This window comes from Lates calcarifer, linkage group LG10 (genome assembly GCF_001640805.2).
Source record: "Lates calcarifer isolate ASB-BC8 linkage group LG10, TLL_Latcal_v3, whole genome shotgun sequence".
Classification (NCBI taxonomy): Eukaryota; Metazoa; Chordata; class Actinopteri; family Centropomidae; genus Lates; species Lates calcarifer.
This window is the reverse complement of record NC_066842.1, coordinates 20,764,296-20,787,818: the sequence shown is the minus strand read 5'-3', so window position 1 is coordinate 20,787,818 and position 23,523 is coordinate 20,764,296. Positions and strand designations below refer to the sequence as shown.

General features: G+C 39.8%; 1 protein-coding gene across 1 annotated transcript in view; it reads left to right on the top strand.

Annotated features, from left to right (window-relative positions):
• Positions 1-23,523, top strand: part of cdh13 (cadherin 13, H-cadherin (heart)) — a 268,476-nt gene that overhangs the window by 39,826 nt on the left and 205,127 nt on the right. Inside the window, exon 2 of the mRNA XM_051073553.1 lies at positions 14,493-14,613. Within this exon, the coding sequence (XP_050929510.1) occupies positions 14,493-14,613 (121 nt within the window). The remainder of the gene's footprint in view (positions 1-14,492; positions 14,614-23,523) is intronic.

Below are 23,523 nucleotides of genomic sequence, written 5' to 3'. Positions count from 1 at the left end.
GCAATAATGGAAAATTCTTAGAATGTTTTATGAGGAAATTTGTACATCTGTTGACAAATCTGCCAACATAGTGACAAATAAAGTGATAAAAGTAATTAGTTTTCTTGAATACACTTTAGTTACCTCAACTCCTGTGATGTGATTTAAAAATACATTTTAGTTTTTATTAAATCTGCACTGGAAACAACCAAATTGTATCAGTGCACTGTAGTGCTGAATACAAGATTCAGTTAAAACAAAGTGTTTTTATCCATATTTGTATGTCCACATTTGCAGAGAGACATTGCTTCTACTTTTCACTTTATATGAACTAATTTCTATCATTTTGCCTTAGGGCTAATTGCATAATCTAATCATCTATATAGCCATATCTGGTGCTATACCTAATTGGTCTTGAGTGCTTCTGAAATCAAAAGGAACATAACTTGAAAGGATAATGTGGTGGTCTCCATGCTGTGTGGTAAGCATATTTTTATTCAATATGCTGATGGTTAAAAAATAGTCATAACACACAAGATAAAGAACTAACAAGCAATTAGTGCAGCCTAATGACACCAAACACAGTAACTAAATATATCCATTTAGGACATCCTATTAGCTGACCGTTAAAACATGATAATACTTAATACTGGGTCATGCCCGAGGTCTGTATGAAGAATACAGAGTACAGTATGCACATTCATACAGATATCTGGATGTACTGCATGCACACCTTTTTTTTTTATTATGGAAAATAATAATCTTATTGTAACGTAGGCGCCTCTCTTAACAGAAATTAATAAGGTATCTTCTTAAATAAAAGGTGGCAATGACAGGATTGGTGGGATTGTCCTTTGAATCGCAGTACCGGTCACTGTAATGTTGGCGGTCAGCTACTTCGTGTCAGGTTAATGTTATACTTATCTACAAACCAACTAGGTTAAATTCTTAAAGGCAAATTCCACCATTAAATATCATCAGATTGTGGTGGTTTAGTTCATTCCAGGAGATGTTTACTAATGTAGTGTTGCCCAGGTTTTCTACCATCTTTAAAGGGGCATTCCACATATTTTACACAAAGATTTACTTGTCATGAAGAACACTCTGCAGCTTGTGAAAACAGTTGTATAATGTCTTCTGTAGCTTTCTGAGAAAGTCTGAGAAAATAATCTCAAGAGTTGTTATCAGGGTTATCTCAGTCTGGGCTTGGAGTCAAAACATTTATAACTTAAGCAAGTGTTATCCAACTGGGGGCATGGAGTTTGAAAGATTTCCCAGTCAGGAATAGTGGTGTTGTGGGGGTGTTTGCTATATGAGGAATCTAGGACTGTAGTTCCGTATGGGTACATTCCCATAGTATTAAGTGATGGACCCATACTATGGACTAAAAACATCACTTACTCTGACTTGGAAATGTTCACACATTAGCTGTAGTGCTGACCTTGTAGTCACACCAGATAAATACCTAATTTTGTTGCATTTGCAGCAGTGTGTGTGTGAAACTAGATATAGCTCTTATAAAATAAACTTAACTGGTTATATTAGTTTTAGTACTATATTTTATTTTGACCTAGCTGTTGCAGTGGTGCACTCGCAGCCATTCTGCTCTCACGGAAGACCTTGTCTATGTCATTAGTTCCTGATATTTCCAACTGGAATTTAGAAGATGAAAGCTGATGTGAAAGTTTTTTCTCACTTGACTGTTCGTAAGTAAACAGTATCCTATCAATGCAACATAAAAAATTAGGATAAACCTGCCTCAGTGGCTTTGATTTTGACCATTCTTTTTAAAATTTGTCTCTTTCAGTTGTCTCTGGACATAATGGAAGGAATCATATTCTCCTTTTAACACCTTGTGTGTCTTCATTTATTTTGCTGTACAGTTGGAGTTAGGCAACAAAAATCAATTAATCAAATGATATACATTTACTAAGTTAACCTCAAACCTCAAGTTTTTGTGTATGTAGAGAAAACTGCTTGCTCTAACAAAAAAATCCAACAGGCCTTGTGGTTGCATCGCATTTTGCTTTATTGAGGCTACTGCAGCATGAGTAAACACATTTTAATATTAGGACATTGTATCACTGTGATGCACAGACAATCACAGGCTTCTCTTAGCTCATTGAACACCAAATCATTGATCTTGTAAGGCTAATATAGTCAAAGGGGCCAAATCACTTAAGTGTTTGCGGATGAAAGACAGAGAGAGTGTGAGAGAGGAAAAAACACTTCTGGTTGTCACTAAGGGCAGGATCAATGGCTGCAGGGTTGTGACAATACCTGCCGGCTGTGTGTGATCAAGACCAGTGCCTGGTGAGGACTGATGGTGACTCCTCTACCTCTCCTTCTTCTTTTCCTCTCCTCTTTCACTCTCTCTTTTTTCCTGTCCTCTCCATCTAGTTAGGAGGAGCAAAAAGACAGATAGAAGAAGAGAGGGAGTAGTACTCAGGATGGGACAGGGTTGTGATGGAGAGCTGTGCTGTAGGTCTTTAATGATGCAGCTCTCCTATCTAAGGCAGATATAGATGACCCTCACCCTCAAGACACTTCATCAAAGCTCACAGTGCACACCACAGCTACCAGCATTTTGTAAAAAGGAAACAGTTTAAACTCCTTTATTAAATAACAGTTTAATGAGCAGTTCATTCCATCCATAAACAAACATTTCTGTTTTTAGAATATTTCTATTACCTGTTACATTCAGTCAAATGTATTTTATAGGCTAAAATTAAAATCTGATAGCTTTAAGACCTGCAACTGATAAAAAGTAAAATGGAATATAGGGTCATTGTGTGAAAACAGTGCCTTGCTATAATGTCTCGAGTCAAATATCTGTGTTTCCTCAATGGAGTGAAACTGATATCACTCAGCAACAGTGGCAAACAGAGCAGCTTGAGACCCTGCATAGCATATTTATCCATATTGTTTTATGTCTTCCAAGGGCAATGGAGCCAGACAGCGTTTCCTGCTTGAGAATAATCTATCCACTTCTGTATCGGAGCTGAGTGTGAGCCCACAGCTGGGAAGCAGCCTGGAATATGATTCCCAATTTATAGTGTACTTTTGTTAGGATCAAATGGGATTGGATGTACGGCTGAATTTCAAAATGTGCTTTCCTATACCTCCTTAAATCAGGTTAGGAGCTCCCCTCTGACGATCCATCAAAAGAATCAAATTCTTCCACTATGTCTGGGAAATGTTTTTAAATTGACTTTGTGAAAGCACAGTGTCCATTCTTGTAGACTTATGAGACCTGAAGTCTTTGAATATATTTTTAAAAGGAAATACATTACTGGGCAAATTCAATTTTATAGGTACAGCTTGTGTTTGTGCTACTGTATGTTTTACTCCCAAGGTTGGAAATAGAAAAGTGTACATAAATCCCTTCCGGATGTGTCTGCACTCATATTGAATTTGTCTTTTCCATATCTGTTCTATGAAGCATGAGGTGTAGCACTGCTTCTTGAGAGTTTTCCTGTTTGCTGTTGATTATTATGCTAGATTGTTTCTTTGTCTTTTTGTTTGTAGGACAGGAGAGACAAAAATATTCTCCCTGATATAATCCTTCATGTCTAAACGTTCAGTGCTTATTAAGTTTGCCAGAAAAATGTAAATGAGATGAAATCCCTCCAGACAGAAAAAAAATGGTTTCTGTATGCTAACATTTTTGTCTTTTTTTATGTATTTATTTTATGGATTGTATTGCAAAGAATACAGAAGCATTTGGGCAATTTTTTATTCAGTTGCAATGATTTTTGCACCTTGTAAGAGGTGTAAACCAGATAATGCAGATGTAATCCAAAATCTATCTATACCTGCTGGGTTTGTTTTTAGCTTGTTTTTTCACTGGGGTCAGTTTGGATTGACATCAGTTACAACAGATTCCAAAGTAGGTTTAGTAGAGTGGTAGGGAAATAATATATCAAAACAATCACGAAAACTACAACTTCAAACTGTTCCTGCAGCAAAATCTGGTGTCCTCCTTACGCTCACTATGTTCTGACATATTTCCCAGATATGCTTAAATGTTATGTTACTTCATGCAACACAGGAGCAGTGTATTTAACCATAATTTGGTCAAATGATGCACACAAACAATAATTAAATACCAAAGTGATGAAATCCCTTCAGCTTCCTAGTGTGTTAGAGGAATGTTAAGATGTAGCTGTCCCCATCACTGCAGGAAAGTAACAGAGTGAGTGATTTGTGGACAGAGAGAGCAAAAGATGAGGGAGTGCAAAAAAGGGAAGGAGAAAGGAATGAGGGAGAGAGTGGGAGACATCAGATAGATAAATGTGAGGATATAATGGGAAGTATTAATTTGCTGACTACATAATGTCTTTTGTAGTGTCAGTTTGGTTACTTTATTAATGGCTCACTCTGGGCTGCAATGATGCTGCTGATATTTCAATGTACCTCTCAGTTCTTCGCTGTGTTCAACAGTGGTGATGGAATGAGAAAAAGACTCCAAATTACTATCTTGATCCAGTGCATCCCTTATTTTTAAACAATGACTCGCATTTTGATTTTTTAGAGACAGTGTCTTCAAATATAGTCCACAGGTGGATGGTGTGCTGATTGTCTCAGCCTCTCCCAGTGGAACCTAATCAAAACAGGTTTTAATTGAGGTGTTGAGTAACCTTTCTGGGCTGTTGACAATAGGCATGATTAGTAAGATGTCTAACTGAATCACACACATATTCATTTTGCATAAGAGACAGAGAAAGCACATGAATTCTATCAGAGTTAGAGATGGAAGGAAGAGGAATGATATCAGCAAATGGGGAATCACAGAAGACTAAAAAGTTGGAAGAAGGGCAAAAAGAGAGGGCAAACTGAGTTTTTATCAGGAAGTTACAGAGACGAAAGTAGTGGCTCAAAAATGAGGAAAAACCAGAAGAGGGTAAGGTTTTGAGCGGGTCAATTCAAGGTGGAGGAGTGCTTGAGGAGAGAGTATCAGCAGCAGCCCGTTACTTTTGATGAATGGAGGTCAGCTAGAGAGGAGAAAGGTACACTGATAACAACAGATAAACTGTGAGGAGAAACAAACACAGACCTCAATCCTTTACTTCTAACGACCACCCAGACCAATACCTGTGCAGCCCACCAGCCGCTCAACAATAGCTTTAGACAAAGGCTAAGTGATAACATGAGCACAGTGAATCTGCTTTCATAGACTTTCTTATACTTTATCTCTTCTCATTCACCCCAGCGCATCACTGACTGATGCTTGCCTCTGATAGGTTTGTGTTTAGGAGCAAGCTCCTGATTAGAGACATTCAAACTTGAATTGTATTGCAATTTGCAGTGCCTGAGAACAAAGTGTGATAGCATCACCATTCTAAAGTTAGCTTACTGACAACAGCTGAAAAGGTGTAACCTCCTTGTCAATGTGGCACCATTTTAGCTTCAGAAGCCTGTGCATGGCATCGGCTTTCCATCTGTCTCTGTCGTGGCCAAGAGCTTAATTGGTAAAACTTTTCTGTAGCTGTTGTTTAGACACAACAAACTCAAACAAAGGCAGGAGAAAGTCACTAGTATATTTAAAAAACAGTCTTTTTAAAGTTTACTTACTGAGGCTATTAGACAAAACACTCCTTTCAAGGTGAATGAACATGCCATCTAGATAAAGCTGAAAGTGCTCAGATTGACATGCCAAATCCCAACAGGGAAGAAATAAAGTGCATTCAAATGAATTCTGCTGGATAGCAGCTGGTGCCTGCAGCTGACGCTCTTGTTGTTTTTCAATCCCTCACTTCACACCTCTCTCCTGGTTCCTGTGCAGTGAAGTGAGAGGTGTGTGAGGTGGAGGTATTGACAAGCTTGCCAACTAGAAAAGGGATTTGAGCAGACTGACGGTGAGGAAATGATACTGTCAGGGTTACGCCAGCTCACTTACCACGCAACCCTACACCCCCCCTAGGGATGTTGGATTTTGCATCGCAATGGGACCCGTCTGCTTGAATGAAATGTAACGCTAAAAGTTTCAAAGTCAAGTCAATTTATAAGGGAAGTCCTCATTATGTGCTAGCCAGTGCCAGGAAGCTCTTGAGTTGCTTTGAATGAGTCACCAGGCCAATTCGCTGTTGTGGGTTTTTGATGTGCCAGGGAAGTGTGCTTACTGTTAGCTCAGCTCATCTCTGAGTCTGGGATCTATGAATAGAAATAGTTAAATACACGCTTGGTTTCATGCTCATGCATTTTTCTGCAACCCCATCTCGATGTGAAACATTTTTCACATGCTGCACAGCTGGTGTGAGACAAATATAAGCAAAACTAAACAGAAAAGTTTAGTTTTGCTTAGATCCAAGATCTATTGTTTGAAATTTACAGGCTTGCTGTTTTTCCAGTTGATAAATCTAGAATTTTGTTTATTTCAACTTGTTGAGGTTGTAGAAAGGGTACTAATGGGTACTAACCACAACTGTATGTGCAACTGTACTATTAGTTCTAATACTTGAATTAAAACTAAAGAGAACTTCACTTTGCTTAACTTTGAGTGATTAAGGGGGTTGCAAAGTAACATTTGTTAAATATTTTGGCTTTTTTTTTTCCATACATTCAACTAATCTCATAGATGATTATTGTCCTTTTAACACAGGCTTTGAGTTGGTGTACTTTCAGACCACTTTTGGAGTTTAATAGTGTGTTCTTGTTTGCATTAGCCCACAAGAATATCCTGTCGTCTCCCTGTGTATCTGCCTCTGCATCCTTTATTTCTTTGCCTCTGTTTTCCCCCTGTTCCTCTACTTTCTCATTTATTACTACCTGAATATTGCATTCACACAGCGACAACAACCACCCACCAGCAGCAATGGTACTTTTTTTTCCCTCCTCGCTCGGCTGCTCCTCCTCTATGGCGTAGCTGTGTGTTTACTGCTCCAGAGTTGTTTTACAGGCCCAGCAGGTGTGGCCAGGGTTCGGCAGCCTGGGCCGGGAACCAGATGGTTTCATGACTCAGGTGCTCCATGCCTGGCTAACCTGCCAGCTGCAAGTGTCTGAGGCACAGTCTGATTGATTCCCCGTCTCTCTCTCTTTCTCCCCTGCTTCTCCTCTTCTGGCTTCATCTTGGACTGTAGATGTAGCCAGGCCTGGATGGGTCAGCCAGACCTATAGTGAGGTGTGTGCACTGACATTTACCTTGATGGAGACAGAGGCAAAGCAAGATTGAGGGGGAAAGGGAAATGTAGAGTGAGGAAGGAGAGACGGTGGCTGGATGAAATGTCAGGCTACTGGCAGGCTGTCTGGCTGACTGGCTGGATTGTTGGCCAACTACCGAGCATGCATGCAGAGACACACAGACACACACAGTGAAAAATCCATGCACACTGACTGGCTTGGTGAATCACTGGTAAACCATACATACAGACCCAAGTGCTCTGACACACATACTGTATCTGTGCACCCCCAAGGAACATGAGAGTGTAGCATATAACAGTAAGCATAAATAGGTATGAATAGGCACAGTGATTCTTATTCAGTTCCATAGAAAACAAATACTCAAAATTTACATAGCGTATATTGTAGATGACGAATTACGTTTTTTAAAATAACATTTATTGGTGATTTAAAAAGGAAATAGCTGCAGGCAAAACAGACAATAGTGTATACTTGCAAAAAAATTCAAATAGATGGACTGTCCAATGTTTAGGTTAAAGTCTGTAGGCATCTACATTATTTATGTACGACTCAATAAAAAAGAATTGTCTGAAATAAATCTGAATAATAAAGACATTAGAATGCATGAAAGACTCTGACAGGGATGTTTTCTCTTTTTCCCTTGCCTTTCTCGATATACTTTTTTTCTTTCCCTCACTGTCTGATTGTGTTTATTCACACATACACATACTGCATGTATGTACACATCACTTCTTTCACTCAGCCGCTCTCCCCCTTACCCTCTTCAGCAAATATCAGGCATAGTGGCGCTCTCAGTCTCTATTTATCACATGCGCTGTGGATTCTTGAGGCTGTATTGATTTCCACCAGAGGTGACATTTACTGTGTGCTCTGCCAAGTCATTGCCTTAATCACCTGACTGGTCCTTCACACTTGAACTGAATCAGATGTCAAACTCTCAAGTGATGAGCTGACCCGTTGTTGCTCTTCCCAGGCAAATATGACTTGACCGACATCATAGCTACAGCAGCAAACAACAGCAACCAGAAGCCGCTCAGACATGTCCTTAAGCCATCCGACTCTCTTGTTCTAATCAATACTACTGTCTACGCATTCTTGTACAGTCTGCTGTTACACTTTACATTGCAAAATATTGACCTTGTGATGATGGTAATGTGCATTTTATTCCACATACTCAAGTAAAGCAAAGCTCTTTTAAATGTCTTGGCATGTTTCTTTTCTGCACTTTTCACCTTGCTGGGTATAGACCTTGTAGTGGGACAGCATGATCTAAATTCTTGAGGTAAAGTGTATGGATCTTTTCTCCTGATTGAGCATTCCTTCACTGCACTTGGAGAGCGAACATAAACCTAAAGACCTGCACTCCAAGTGGTTGTCAATAGATAGCTGTATTTATTTTTTCCCCATGCAAACTGATCTATATGAAACCAATATAACCCACATGTTTTTTTTTTCTTCTTCCTCCTTCAGGGATCCTTCCATTTTTCTGTCTTTCTTTCCTCCCCCTCTATATTGAAATAGAATAATATTGTATTCTGATCTGTGTCAGTGATGCCTAACCAAGGGTTTGGCAGTTGCCAGTGGGTGTGTGGAAAGATTGTGGTGTGTGTGTGTATGTGTATGTGTGTTTGTGTATGTACATATACATAACACACACACATTTGAATCCAGATTTAAATGATCCCGCCTTGACACTCATCTTCTGGATTACTGGTCTATTTGCAGTTTGCTCCACTGCTCTCTCTCACTTTGTCCACATATCCCACTAAATACTCACAGATTTATTTATCTCTTTGGCTCTGTGTGGATCATCTCATTAAGCTGCTGCACAATACACAATTTTCTGTGGGTCCGGCCTGAGCCCGATAATTGTTCCTGCTGGATATTGTTTTCGTGCACCCAAGGCTCTTTGTTTCCCCAAGACCGGACCATGGTAATCCCACTCTGCTCTGGCAAAGTCATACCGAGCCAATCACTGCAGAACAATGATGGCTTCACAGAGACATCAAACAGGCGAGATAGTGAAGCTGAAACACACAGAAATCAATTAATGTCCCTCTTTGGACCCCTCTGGTGAAAACATATTTTGAAGTTCAGGAACCAGAGATTTACATTTTACCCAAATAACTTCATGCTGTGTCCATTTGTCTGTATGTGTGCATTGGTGTGTGTGTGTGTGTTAGCATATAACAGGCACTCCCAGTCCTGATCACTGTATGTGCTGAGGATTCTTACTGAACATTTCTGTGTTGAGATTCAAAACCTTGGCTTTTTTTTCTTTCCATCAGTCTGATCTACAGTTAGGCCATGTTTTTTTTCTTTTTGTCTGGACAGTATTTACTTGAATTACATTGTCATTAAAGATAGTATTTAGCTGTAATCTGTATATTAAATTTTGCAACATGCAGGAAGTACAACTAAACCCCACAAGGGATAACAGAACGAAGCCTAGCGAATGCATCTCTGTGATGTGAAGTATACATAATTTCAAGAGACAAGCTGACAGTACATACAGCTATTGCATGTCTGATTAATATGAATCAGGACAGGGGAAGGAACAAGCAGTCAGCAGGTACGAACCACAGGGATGAATAAGGTGCAGTACAAAGGTTACACCTTGTTTGGAGTGAATGGTGCCTTTTTTAGGTGGATTTCACCAGCCACACATATCACATATCCATTAATACGTTTGTGTCTAAAGTCCTTCATTAGAAATCAGGAACTGGTTTCAAACCAGTGATTTACCAGTGATTTCACAGTTGCAGGGTTTCACTAAAACAAATGTCTTAGCTGGTCAAAGAATTTTGTAATGTATAAATCTGTTGCTCATTTGTAGCACAGTCCAATCGAAGGCAAATTATGATGATTAAAATGATACATAAAATGAGAAATATCTGTGTTTCAGAGGTAGTAGTAGCCCTCTTCATTTAGAATGAAGGCTAAACGTCAGCCTTTTGATCAAGTGTCCCTGTCAGCTATATTGGCTATCCTGTATTTCACTCATTGTTCTACTTGTGAGTCAACTTGTTGGAAAACAGTAGTAAACTTCATAACAAGGCTGCAGTTGAACTTTTAAGTGTGTATAATCAATATTTCAATATCAATATCAAATGACAATATGAAAACATTATGACAGTGTGAAAGGGGCTGCCTGCAGTGATAACCTGTCACCTGAGTCTGCAGCTCCTCTCAGCTTAACAAAGCTTTATAGTGAGTTTCAGCACATTGTTCAGCTGTCAATGCCGCAACTTAACTCTTTTGGTTCACTCTTATCAGTTTTATAGCAATGTTTTCAAGCCCACTGTACACTAACTGCTCAAAATCAAAAGACGGACACAGTTAGCAACTAGCTAAAGAGCCAGATACTTCCCCAGGAGTTGGTACAGACTAAAAGATGGTAAATACTGGACTTAAATTCACCAGGTGGCCAGAAACACAACTCCAAATGAATACTAATGTAGCTCCATAACTACTGAATGTGTACATAAGTGTTTCCTAACAAGTTTGCCATTACTGCTTAAAAGGTGACAATATATCACTGCAGGCAGAGCAGTGAGTGCAGGTGATACTCATAATGATAATGACTGAGCTGACTAGATAGATTATTAGATACAATCTAGCTCTGTAAAAAAATTCAGGTGACAACTCACATGTTTATCTGAAACAAAATATTATATACAACATAATTTAATCTCAGATATGATCTCTGTTAGCTCAAAAAGTAACATGGGGTAAAACCAGCATGTCTTCAACCAAAAATAATTAGTATTTTAAACTAAATATATTGAATCCAACTATCAACATATTCAGTGCAGACAAGTCAAAGTCTGAATCAGGCCCTATGGGTACACATATGCTATGTTTTGTTCATTTGGAAACATGTGGATGTTTATATTCATTGCACACTAATCCTTGTGAGCCAATAACTAAAATCCCACCACATATGAAATAGCTGACAAGCTTCAAAACAATATACAGTGTGTGTATATATTAAATCAGATCCTTTCACCTGTATTGCATATGGTCTGGGCATGAAAGAAAAACAAGGGTGCTGAAATATGCATGCTTGTCTTTGCTATGCAAATACAGAAGCCTAAAGAAAGCCCAGATATGGATCTCTGTCCGTAAAATTACGAAATAGACAAAGAGTCCATTCATCCTTGGAGATTATATTTTTAATTAATTCCTCTTGTGTAAAAAGGATTTTTCAGAATGGTAAAAAGATGGACATTGATGATAAAATGCTTCAATCCATTCTGCTAGGTGGGAATGATATAACCTTCACATGTCTAATACAATCTTAAATGGTTTCCTGATGGAGAATATTGCCCACAATAATACTCTCTTTTGCTAACAACATTGTCATTAGCGTTGCGCTGCTTTAATGCTTTTACTGTCCTACTGTGAGTCACTGGAGCTGGATTGTAATATTTCCCCCTTAATGGACATTAAAATGGGTGTTTGTGTTGTTGAGTCCCACTGAGGGATGTGCGTAGTGTGTGGTGTATTTGCAGGTATCCACATACTTATGTGCACATATCAGTGTGTGTGAGTGCGCGTGTGTGCATATGGTAATGTCTTTTTCTGCATTTGCATGTGTGTCCTATGCTGACAGGTCTCTGGCCCTTTAGTCGACCTGATTGAGTTTATGGACCAACAAGCATTGTATCCCACCTTGTCAGAAAGCCTTGTGATAGAATTAACATTTTGACACGAGCAGGAACCACAGTCCCCTGGGTGCAGTGATTACTTTGCAGGGACATTACATGTAATAACCTCTATGGCTGAATGTCTGCCAGAGCTTGTTCATCATGCAGACAGATTTCCATAGACAGCCTAGACGTTGCTGTGTGAAGGTTTTGTAACTTACATGAAGTATTATATAACTGTCATTCCAAACCCAATTAAATATTATCTTTGTCTGTATTAGATTTTCCCCACTCTGGAAAATATTTGTTTCATAGTTCCATGTATCAGAAGTGAAATAGCCATAACTCATTGTTATTAAATGTGATACAGACATAATGACAATTACCATCTAACAGTAGACAAATGACATAGATGGACCTTTGCAGCATTTGCCTTCAACATAGTATCCTTTGTTTTGCTCTGCAACGGCCCATTGACAAAGAAGACAGTCTTTCCAGGATGAGAAAAACCTTGTAGTTTGTGTAATTGATGAGTCCTATAGTGATCTTAGCAAGATTCCTTAACATAGTATTTCCTCTCATCTAAATGGAAATGATACTTAGTGCTGTTTCACTGTATTTCTTTTCACTGAATAATGTCTTCACATCTTTTCACGTATCAGTGAAATTAGGAACATGCTATAAAGGATCAAGACTGTGACAGACAGCATCCAATTATTATCCTCTTTTGATATTTCCAGGGGAATTATTAGAGGAGGGGTCAAGAGATATGAAGATGAGCAGGTGGGATGTCAGTAGTTCAGACTGGTGACAGATGGTACAGTTTGGCAGATACATATCACGTACAGCCATGCTGTATGGTGTATCTAATTACAGCACCTACTGTGTAATGATAGCAGTTTCCCAGATTCAATCTTGGATTGAACGCTTTTTGCTAAATCTTAAGTCCCTTAAAAAAAAAAAAAAAATAATAATAATAAGATTTTAAAAAATGGAGTTTGACCACTACTGAGGGATGAATCCTGCATCCATTATCTCCCCTGTTCCCTACTCTACACCTTGTCCAGTGTGGTTTCAGTCCATTATATGGAAACCTTTTCACACTGGTTGGATCTATCAATGATCAATGGGTTTCTACACGTCCTTTCTCTCTGCAGTGTGTCACTAATCATTCCTGAGCACACAATACAAAGCTGACCTACATACTGTAAGGATGGGGGTGTTACCAGAAAATCACTGGGGTTTGTTGGGTTTGTTAAAACCCATCAAGCTTCTATGTTTCAGAGCTGCAGTATCTGTGGCATGTCTGTCAATTTTTGCAGCAAATACATTTCTGCTTCTAAAGTGGTTCTTAGAATTGTATAATGATGCCAGCTATTGTCAGTACATAAGGAGCTTGTGGTTACTTATCTTTTGACCCCTGAACTCTGATAACATGAGTGAGTGAAGCTTCTCAGTATGGGAAATGCTTTCCTCAGAAGCCTCTATATCATTACACCTGCCAGTGCATGCTGGCAGTCGCGAGTTGTGTTAAGATGCTCACCTCATTGTAAACAGCACTGATGCAGTGCCATGTCATCATGATTGACATGACATCATCCAAGATAAGGCCATGTCCTTTGCTTTATGCAATAAAGTGCACTGGTGAGCCTATGAGGTCCAGTCTTTCTGTGATAGACAGTTTGCAGTAGCGACAGAACACTGACCATTAATAAAACGCAACAGTAACCAAACTGAGGCCCAGTTCCCTGCAGAATACCACAGGGTCGTCCTGGCTAAACTTTGGCCAGAATGCAACATGTTGTCATTTAACAATATGTTGTGTTGGACTAATCAAATGCATGCCAGCAAACATTTCTGGTTGTTTACTTTGTAATATAAACAGTGTTTTTCTATTGTTTGCCTGGTGATTATCACAATGGAAGATGAAATGATATTCACTTTGATAACCTTCTGCAGTTATAACAGTGACTAATGATACTAGATTATAATAGTCATAACATTATAAACCACTGTGCATGTGTCTTTTGTGTCTGATAAACCTTGCAGACATAATAAACTGTAGTTGGACAGGACTTCCTGGATTGTATTTCATTATATCATGGGTACCTGAAGCAGCACACCCTTCTAATGTAGCCAGAGAGGAACAGTGTTACAGAGAGTTTATAGGCTTTTGTTTAAATTGTAAAATTTTAAATAACAGCCAAATGATATCTTGACCTTGAGAGTTTTAAGAGAAAAAAGAGAAGCCATCAAACACATTTAAATTGCACCTTGAATTAAGTCACATTAATCTTTTATTGAACATCAGTCTAAGCCTGATCCAGCCTAAATTATGGGGTCAAAATTATAAATGTCTCAAAACAAGTCTGTCTTTGTTATTTGTTTGTAATTTCATGTACTTTATGCAAGCGAGTATTTATTTCAAAGTAAAATGAGATGGCAGAGAGGGGAAAAATGACATTTGAAACAGTACAGTGTAGAATTTTTTAATATTTGAGAAACTTTTTGTTAGCAGAAGTACTGATATTTGTACTGCATATTTGTGTATCTGCTTCAGCCTGATGTTGCTTACTTAGGATTAATAGGGATTAAGGTCTTTTAAAGGGAGCCATTTTTATTTAGTTATTCTATCCCCCTGCCTGTGCCTGTCAGGTTTATCTGCACAGAAGCAATGTGCTCATGTGTATTATCCTGACCTCTCTTTTGTTTTCTGTGTTGCAGGTTGCCCATGTGGGTGGCCAAGAGGATGGAGGCCATGAGGGCTGTGTGCCTGGCTTCCAGGTCAAACACTACCAGGTGGTGTACAGTGGACCTTTCCGGAAAGGCCAGCCACTTACACAAGGTCAGTTACAATGGACAGAACACACATACAGAGCTGTTATGAATATAACTTTCCCTACTTTGCTTTGAAGTTTCCTCTGTTGTTCTCTCTCTCTTAATTTCTGTAATTTCACCACACTAATCTACATGTGGGTAGGTCAAGGTGATGGAGTGTGTGCATATGTGTGTATGGGCTGTTTTGTTTTTCGCATTCATTAGAATTCATGGGAATTCTTGTTGCAAACAGGAGATAAAACCGTTGCTTCTTTGCAACACAATGACAACAATAACAGCAAAATAATTTGTGTCTGCAAATGAATTATTCTCCTTGATTGGATGATATTTACAAAACTCTTTTTTTCTGCTTTTGTTCCTCTCCTGAAGACAGCTGTGGGCTGCTCAGTTAACAGTGTGTGTTTTGTGTGCTCATACCATGCATGTGCTTGCAACTATTTGCTGGGGCTTTTCAGTCCCTGTACACCAGTTACCATGCTCGGGTCAACATAGCCTTCTGGAGAACTCAGTCCCCAACAGCCTCTGAGTTGTATTTTCCTTCTCATGCAGAAATGTGTGTTTGATCTCAGCAGGTTTATAATGAAAACATTAAAGATTTGAGACGGAGTTGAGAGGAAGGTCATGGTTCAGAGCTGAGGAGTCGTCGTCATGGCAGCTCACTTTTATCTCTGAGCCAGTCGGGAGGGAGCCTTGTCACCCTTTTGTTACTGCAGTGACCAGTCAGATTTCTCACAGACTCCTGCACTGCGAAACTCAGACCACAGAAGTCCAATCTCAACTCTATATTGCTGCCACAATTTATTGGTCCAGTCTGCTCTTCTGGGACCCTCCGGCAGTGCCTATCTGCACAGCTCCACTCTGTCTCCACAGAGATCAGCAAAAACGTATGCTGGCTCGTCTGCTCCTCTGGGGTTGGGAGTCTCTCCACAGAGATCGACAAGGGTGCAGTCAGCTACTGATTAATTTTGCTGCAGAGCTGAAGAAGTTTTCACTAATTCATTTGCTCAATAATTCATTTACTTTTGCATTGAGTTGTTGCTGTTTTATTTGTACAGTATGATGAAATACAATGGAAATATGTAAATTCAAATGGGAATAATTTATAGTTTGTTAATGCAGTCTGTCATTTATTGTGGAACTTGTTTTCATTCCACGCTCATTATTCAACCACTTCTTTTATTTCGTCATCCCACTGTGTTGTTCTCTACATTACAAGGGTACATTGTAGAATGTCATTACCTGCTTCAGTGACATGCGCATTTATTTCTTTTATGGCTGAAATGTCATGCAGTTCTTGTAGTGGTATTCATACATAGCACAAACTTTTTTTTTAAGTGCCACTCTACTGACAGACAGCTTTTCCAATTGAAAATACATACTTTCCTGCCTAGACAGCAAAATATGACAAATCTGAGCATTTTCTCCTTCAATCTTCTTTTTCTTCTCTTTTGGCTTTATTGTGTTTGATTCGGTCAGCCAGTGAGGCATTTTGTCATCTTGAGGTGCAGTGGTGTGTGCAGTAGGAGACAGAACTCAGTTCTGCTTTAGTGCTCTGCTGGGGGACGACAGAGTGGTTCCATTACCTTGAATATGCTCCTGTCAGCAGAAACACCTCTCACCATGGGGGGTCCCACTGCTCACAAGTTATGGACAAAAGCATAGGCATGTGAATGCCAAGCACCCACACACACACACACACATTTACACGCACACATGCATATACAGTACAGTACAAGGATAAATATGCATGTGAATATTTATTGTGGAACAAAAAACTATATAATTGTGCACACAAAGGAAACAAATAAGAGCTTGAAAGATCTAGAATTTGTGTCTATGGTTATGTCCACGACTGCTCTGTAATACTTGGATGGATTGATTAGGTGCAAGTGTGCAGCTTCATAAGAGTAATCAAAATTAAATAACAGTATGGGTGCATGACAGTGTGTTTTTGTGCATAGCTTGTAATGTGTGTCTATGTGTGACTTCAGAGAAAAGTGAAAGGGAAAGCAAGTCGTTAGCACAAATCATTCAGTTGATTCACCAATATATATGAATTTCAGAGAGAGCACTGAGACTATTTTACCTTCTCACCATCCATTTTGTTAAATTTGAACAAATTGTCTGCTGAGTGTGAGTGTGATTCATACAGAGTGCCAGAGGCTGCAGCCAGGCCCAGTGACACATGCAGATTTATGTAAATTCTGCACAGCCCTGTGCCACCTGCTGTAGACCTCCTTGTGTAATTACCAGTGGAGGGGCGGTCTGTTAGCGAGAGATACCTGTTGGTGCAGACCCAGGTTCAAGGACATCCATCTTGGCTAATGGCCATATCTGAGAAACAAACACATGCACATGCAGTGTGCAAACATTCACTCTTTTCTGTCTTTGTGACTCTTTGCATCCTAAATCTTCATTTTGCCACTCCATCACGACTCTTTTCCCCTTTCTAGCTTTTGCTACTCATCTCTGAGCTTTGTCTGTCCTCCATGCACTCCACCTCTTCTCCTCCTCTTACTCAACTGGTCATTGCTTACAAATGAGAAATTGATGCACGTGCAAATAGAAGCAAAAGGAAGAAGGGCAGGTCGTGAATGCCAGTGGAGAACATGTCTCCCTATTTCTCACCTCATGACCTCAGAGGATGTGTCATTTTAAACTGTATAAATGCAAACCAATGTACATACACATTTAGGCAGCACGTGTAAGATGCAAGGTTTTCAGGGGAAATGGTGTGCTCTATCTCTATCCCTGCTAGATTTCATGATTTGACTGTGTAGTCTCAGTGGTGTCATTCAATCAGTGATACTGGACCTAATGCACACTAAAGGTTAGCCTATTTATCCAGTTCAAATTTTACCTGTGAAATTGTCATGGGTTGTCTTCTAAAATCACTGTCATCCAAATATCTGAACACTAAAATCTGTACAGCTACATTGCTAGATTGAAGTGTTACACAGTTGTCCTCACATTGCCTATAGCCCACAGCTCAATTTGAAAACCATTTTGGACAAAGCAGAAATTAATTTCAAAATGTAAAAGGCTTAATAGAAATACCTGGAAATAGCTTTTTACCAAGGAGTTGAGTTTATTCAGGTGTAAGAGATGTTTGACCTGATGGTGAGAAACTCCAATTTTTGCTGAATAATGAATACAGTGAAAAATAAACTCCAATTTATGAAATAACTGTGCTCAATCAAATTGTTCCTTTATTCACTCTAAATGCAATACTGCCTGTTCAATGTGAGGCTGCTTCTGTTTCACTGCAACAGCAACCACTGCCAGTAGGAAAGATAAGGAATTTGAACATGGTCCTCACCTTTTATACATTTTCAGAAAAAGAAATGCTGTATTTCTTTAGAGTGTTCCAAATACCAAACAGCGTCTCCACAGGGTCAAGACGCATTAGCCAGAGCAGGCGGTGAATGACATTTACTGACGGATGAATTAGGTTCTCAGATCAGAAAAGTTACTTTAATAGTTCCTTCTCTCAGTGGGTACTGAGAAATACAGCAATGAGATGTATTGATTTTCAGATGGTGTTATAGCTCACCTTAGTTTTGCAAGCTGTTTGTTTCTTGCCTTGCTGCTGCCCTCTCAGAGGTGGCAGTAAAGTTGATGCAGTTTGCTGTCACCAACCTGGCAGGCTGTCAGAAATAATGGCACTTCATAATATCAGTAATGCTGTTACTGTGCAGAAACGGGACTTCTTCATGAGTGTTTATGGCCAGGACTATGCTTTCTCCAAGAGGCAATCATAAAAAGACATTACATTCTTTTAATTTATGCAAACCTTAGGTGAAAATACAGTTTGGATTTTATGGTGTACTGGGAAGCTATAGGGCATACCACGCTGACAGCTGATAAAATGTGGAGAAGAAATGAGAAGAGCCACCTTATCTGAATCCTGCAGAGCAAGACCAAAGCTCTGCAAGGCTTTCTACAATCCCACCACCAAACATGATTACTCCCTAAAACATGGCAGTCTTTAGCATTTTCTATAGCATCACTCACATTCCTTAATTAAGCATTTCTTAAGACTTGACTTAAAAAAGATTACCTGAAGGAGATGGTCCTCCCAAAACTTGGCATGGCCAACAGTAAAGCCTTCCACCTCGTGTTCTGCAGCAGTCTGTGGACATGGAGCTCTCCTGGCTGGCACCAGGCCCAAGGCATATTTTAAGGCATATAAGGCATATTAACTGCATTGAGCTCCAAAGAATTGTTCGCTGGCACGATTCTTGTCTCTTGCCTGTGTTCCCACCGACTTTATGATTGAGGCAATTTAAAAGTACTTGATTTCTGATATAGCATAGTGGTTTTAGATAAATTGGACAAATGGAACAGCTCTTTCATCTGTTTTATTTTTGCTTCTGTCCTACTCGGCTCTGCTTTCTAAGTTTAGTTGATAAAGTCCCTTGTCCCTCCTGCTCAGAACACACAATAATGTTGTTCAAGGAATTTGTTACGCTGCAAACACCACACACAAACACACACGCACACGAGACAAATACTCCATCATGCAGCATATGAAAGATGAAATTTGTGATTTATTTTCTGGCTTTAAAGGTTGCTTCCTTCCTCAGGTACACTCCATTCGAATGTATCTGTTCTCAGGCAGGAGAGAGCTGTGGTACATTTCCTTTTCTTCTATAGTCTGCCCACTAAATACATCACAAACTGCACCATGTGGAACACCTAGCACACCACTTCCACCTTTTTGTAATGCCACTGAGTACCTCATTATTTCACCATAGTTACTTTAGGCAAACAGCCATCAGATGTTCTCCAGTAAAAGAGGAAAAGCAGGAATACAAGCATTATATTTACCAGTAAGCATAACAAGAGCATAATTTAACCATCTGTTTATTGGTGTTCTTCAGCAAAATGCCACTGTGTTTCAGGCCCATAGCCAAATTTATTTTTGTCTTGCGGTATTTGCATAAAATAAAGCAGAAAGTCAATTAAAGAAGGAGATCCCCTGCATGGAGATGGAGCAAGGATATAAAAAGTCTAGCTTTATGACAAGTCAAAACAGCTGTGTCCCACACATGGTTGCTCTACTTACTAATTCTGGCATTATAACCAGCCCTACACGACCCCCAGTCCACTCCGACAAACCTACCCAGTGCCACCCTAAGCACCCACCTACACTACACCTACTCTGTCATCCAAAGCGTGGATGCAAGAATGCTTTCACTCGCTCCTTTCTGGACTTGTGGTGCGTATCCGGATCATGCCACTCTCATGTCTGTAATGGTGTAGCATTAATCACCCTCTGTAGCCGGAGTCACCAGGACCAGCAGCTTCTTTTCTGGTGTATTTTTAATTTGACCATAAATCAAGGTGCACTTTTGACAAATGGCTGTAATTACAGGAAAGGCCATTACAAGTATGGGTATGCAAGTCTGTATGTGTGTACCATCATGTGAGTGTGTGGGTGGGTGTTTCTACATACAATGTGTTTGTGAATCTGAGCATTTTAGGTAAACATATATACCATGGGCATGGTGTGTGTTTGTAACAGGTGACAGCGTGGGTAAGGATGGAACCAAGATAAAGAAGTAATCCATGTGGGTCCCTAGTGGATTTATCTGGCCCACAACTACACTCAACCGTTATGTGGGTCAGCTTGTGAATGGAGGCCACTGGTAGATGCTAGCAGCTAAGGATAGTTAAGATGACTGGGATGGGAAGGGGGAGAGAATGATGCTGCAGAAAGGGGGAGTAAATGGTAGAGGCTGGAGAAAGGACAGTGGAATATAAAGCTGAAGTGGCAGCAAATCCTCTATGGTAGATTGCAAATCATCACTGACAAAAGAAAATGCCATGAGAATTTTTGACTAGAATTATGATCAGTCACACCATATGTGGGCTGCTGTATGGCTCTTTAAAATGTGATTTGCAGTGAGTAACAGAGAGATCGTGTAGCAGAATTTCTGAATTATTTAAAAACATGATTATATATCTATGGGATAATTCAAAATGTCATAGCCAAAATGAGATAACTTCACTCACTTTCACTGGATTTAATGTCATGAAAATACAAAGTAATGGTGAGTGATGGTAGATGAGCCACCGCTAATATAAGACAAGTTGCCTATACTACACTATTGAGAATTATGGCTTTGGGACTCAAAACCCATAGTGCTGGGCAGTAAACTTGCTCTTAAATAAAGCTCTGGTTTATTACAACTTTTAACCTTGTAGCTTTGGCTAGTGTTTCTATTCTCACTGAATTAAGTGCTGACATTTGGCAAGTATGGCAACATCACACAAAAAGAGGTCTCAGGGAGTGAGAAAGACAAGTGATCAAAGCAATCATAGAGGTTAAAAAAAAGTATTTGGAAAAAAAAAAAGGTGAACTGATTGTTAACTTCGACCAACTGTACTTCCGGTAGCTGTACACATCATTATTTTCTAGTTATTTTCTTAAATAAGTTGTGAACATAAAACTGACATTTTATTTCAAGTTACTTTCAAGTTGGTATGTTGAACTAATTAGCAAACTGTTGTCCTATACACATCCAGCAGATATGATCCAACATTAGCATTTATTTTATTTATTTTATTTTTTTTAATGTAACCTTGATTTAACCAGGAAGAAACCCATTGAGATTATTTGGATTATTGTGTCTGGCCACCTGGCAAATGAAAGTGCAATATTATTATTTATTTATTTTTATTTTTTGCCTTTTATTTATAGTACAGTGAGAGACAAGAAACAGGGAGAGAGTGGGGGAATGACATACAGTAAAGGTCCAGCCCGATCGGGAGTCGAACCACCTCCTCAGACCACAAGGGGCCACATGGTATGCGCCCTAAGCATTCGGCTATGAGGGCGCCCCTGAAAGTGCAATATTTTTTTAACTCATGTTTTGTCTCCACCAACTCCTGAGGAAGATATTGGTCTCTGTAGCTGCTAGATGTTTTTAGAGCTGGTTAAACTATTAGCTAACTTTATTGATGCTAAAATGTATCTTATTTTATTATGCTTACAAATTAATTTTCATTGTTTTTGACAGATAGATATCTCACCTTTCAATCAGTACACCTGCTGCTGGCTGTGAAGTGGCATCTTCGTCCATTGGCATACAAACTGGCATCAGCAGCCCTGAGAGGCAGCCTGTAGAGGCTGCAATCACACAGCATCAGGGGCACAGGGACAGTAGTTCCAAGACCCCATCTGCAATCATGGTGCAACTGGCAGCCATTTGATATACTATCTCTCGCTTTTTCTCTTCATCTCCTCCGTGTCTGTCCTCTCTGTCTGTCTCTGCCACTTTCTCTTTCCTGAAGAAGCTCACTCTTGCTTCCTTCCGATACTCGTGTGTTAGATCTGCCTAACCTATTTAACAGGGAAGAAATTTACATTTCTGATGCAAATTGCAGTACATCTGGTAGTAGTTCTAACAAACATCATTCGCAACACTCCTGGAATGAAAAAAATAAACTCCACATGTTTAATTCAGTGCAGGCTGTTCACTAAGAGCGTGTTCATCAATTAGTAACATGATGTTTTTAATTGCAACTTTGAAGGAATTTAGGGAGCAGATTTTGGCAAGCAGATATGAACTGTCAAGATTAATATTATATTATTCTGACCAGACTTTGGCACGTCTTGATTCAGAAAGGAAGTGATGGCCTGAAATGATCAGAAACCATAGTCAATCAGGGCAGTTTGCACCAGCTGGATCCCTGCTCAGGAACATCTTGCAGATTTGTTGTTGAAAATAGGAGTTTCTTTTAAGGAGCCAGTGTTTTATGTGCTGTTTTATATTTCCAGTGATTGAACTAAATCTTGTGACAGTCACTGGGGCAAGCAAGCACAGCAGAAAAAAAACTTTATCTAAGGGTCTTGGTCCGAAAACCTACAGACCACATTGTGCAACACAATGCCCTTGGCCAGCCTTTATTAGGATGATTCAAAATACACAGTTTATACTGTTTATAACTGCAATTATCTGCAAAAGTTTGGGCACCCCTGGGCAGTAAGGTTTAGCAACATGGAAATTAAAACTGAGCTCTTTGACCACAATCACAGAAGGTATGATTAGAAGAAAAAAGTAGCAGCAACTATTAAGCAAATTCACAAATAGAAGGGAGGGAGAAGGGGGAGGGAAGGGAGATTGATCAGCTGGTCATGTGGTGCAGTGAGAACAACCTGGAGCTCAATGCTGTGAAGACAATGGAGATGGTTGTAGACTTCAGGAAGAACACAGCTCCACCCTCCCCCATCATCCTGTGTGACTCCCCAGTCGGTACTGTGGAGTCCTTCTGTTTCCTGGGGACCATCATCACCCAGGACCTCTAACTGGGGCTAAACATCAGCTCCCTCACCAAGAAGACCCAGCAGAGGATATACTTCCTGCACCAGTTGAAGAGGTTCAACCTGCCAAGGACAATGATGGTGCACTTCTACACCTCCATCATTGAGTCCATCCTCACCTCCTCCATCACCATCTGGTACACTGCTGCCCCTGCCAAGGACAGAGGCAGACTGCAGTGTTTCAGGACCTGTACACCTCCAGAACCCTGAGGAGGGCAGGAAAGATCATGGCCGATCCCTCCCACCCTGGTCGCAATCTTTTCACGACCCTCCCTTCTGGCAGGAGGTTGCGGTCCATCAAAACCAAGACCTCACGCCACAAGAACAGTTTCTTCCCATCTGCAACTGAGCTCCTCAACAAGATCTAGGCCCCCCCTACGCACACACAGGACTGTCACAGACTCTAATCCTGCCCCCCACCCAATACACATTACATTAACGTTAAACACACATGTATGTGTTACATTAACACACATCTCTGCAGACAGTCACTGCCATTGTCACACGTTTGCACTCTGCACTTTATATTTAAATTATAAGTATATTTATGTTCCTTGTAAATATAGTGTTTGCTTTTTGCTCTTTACG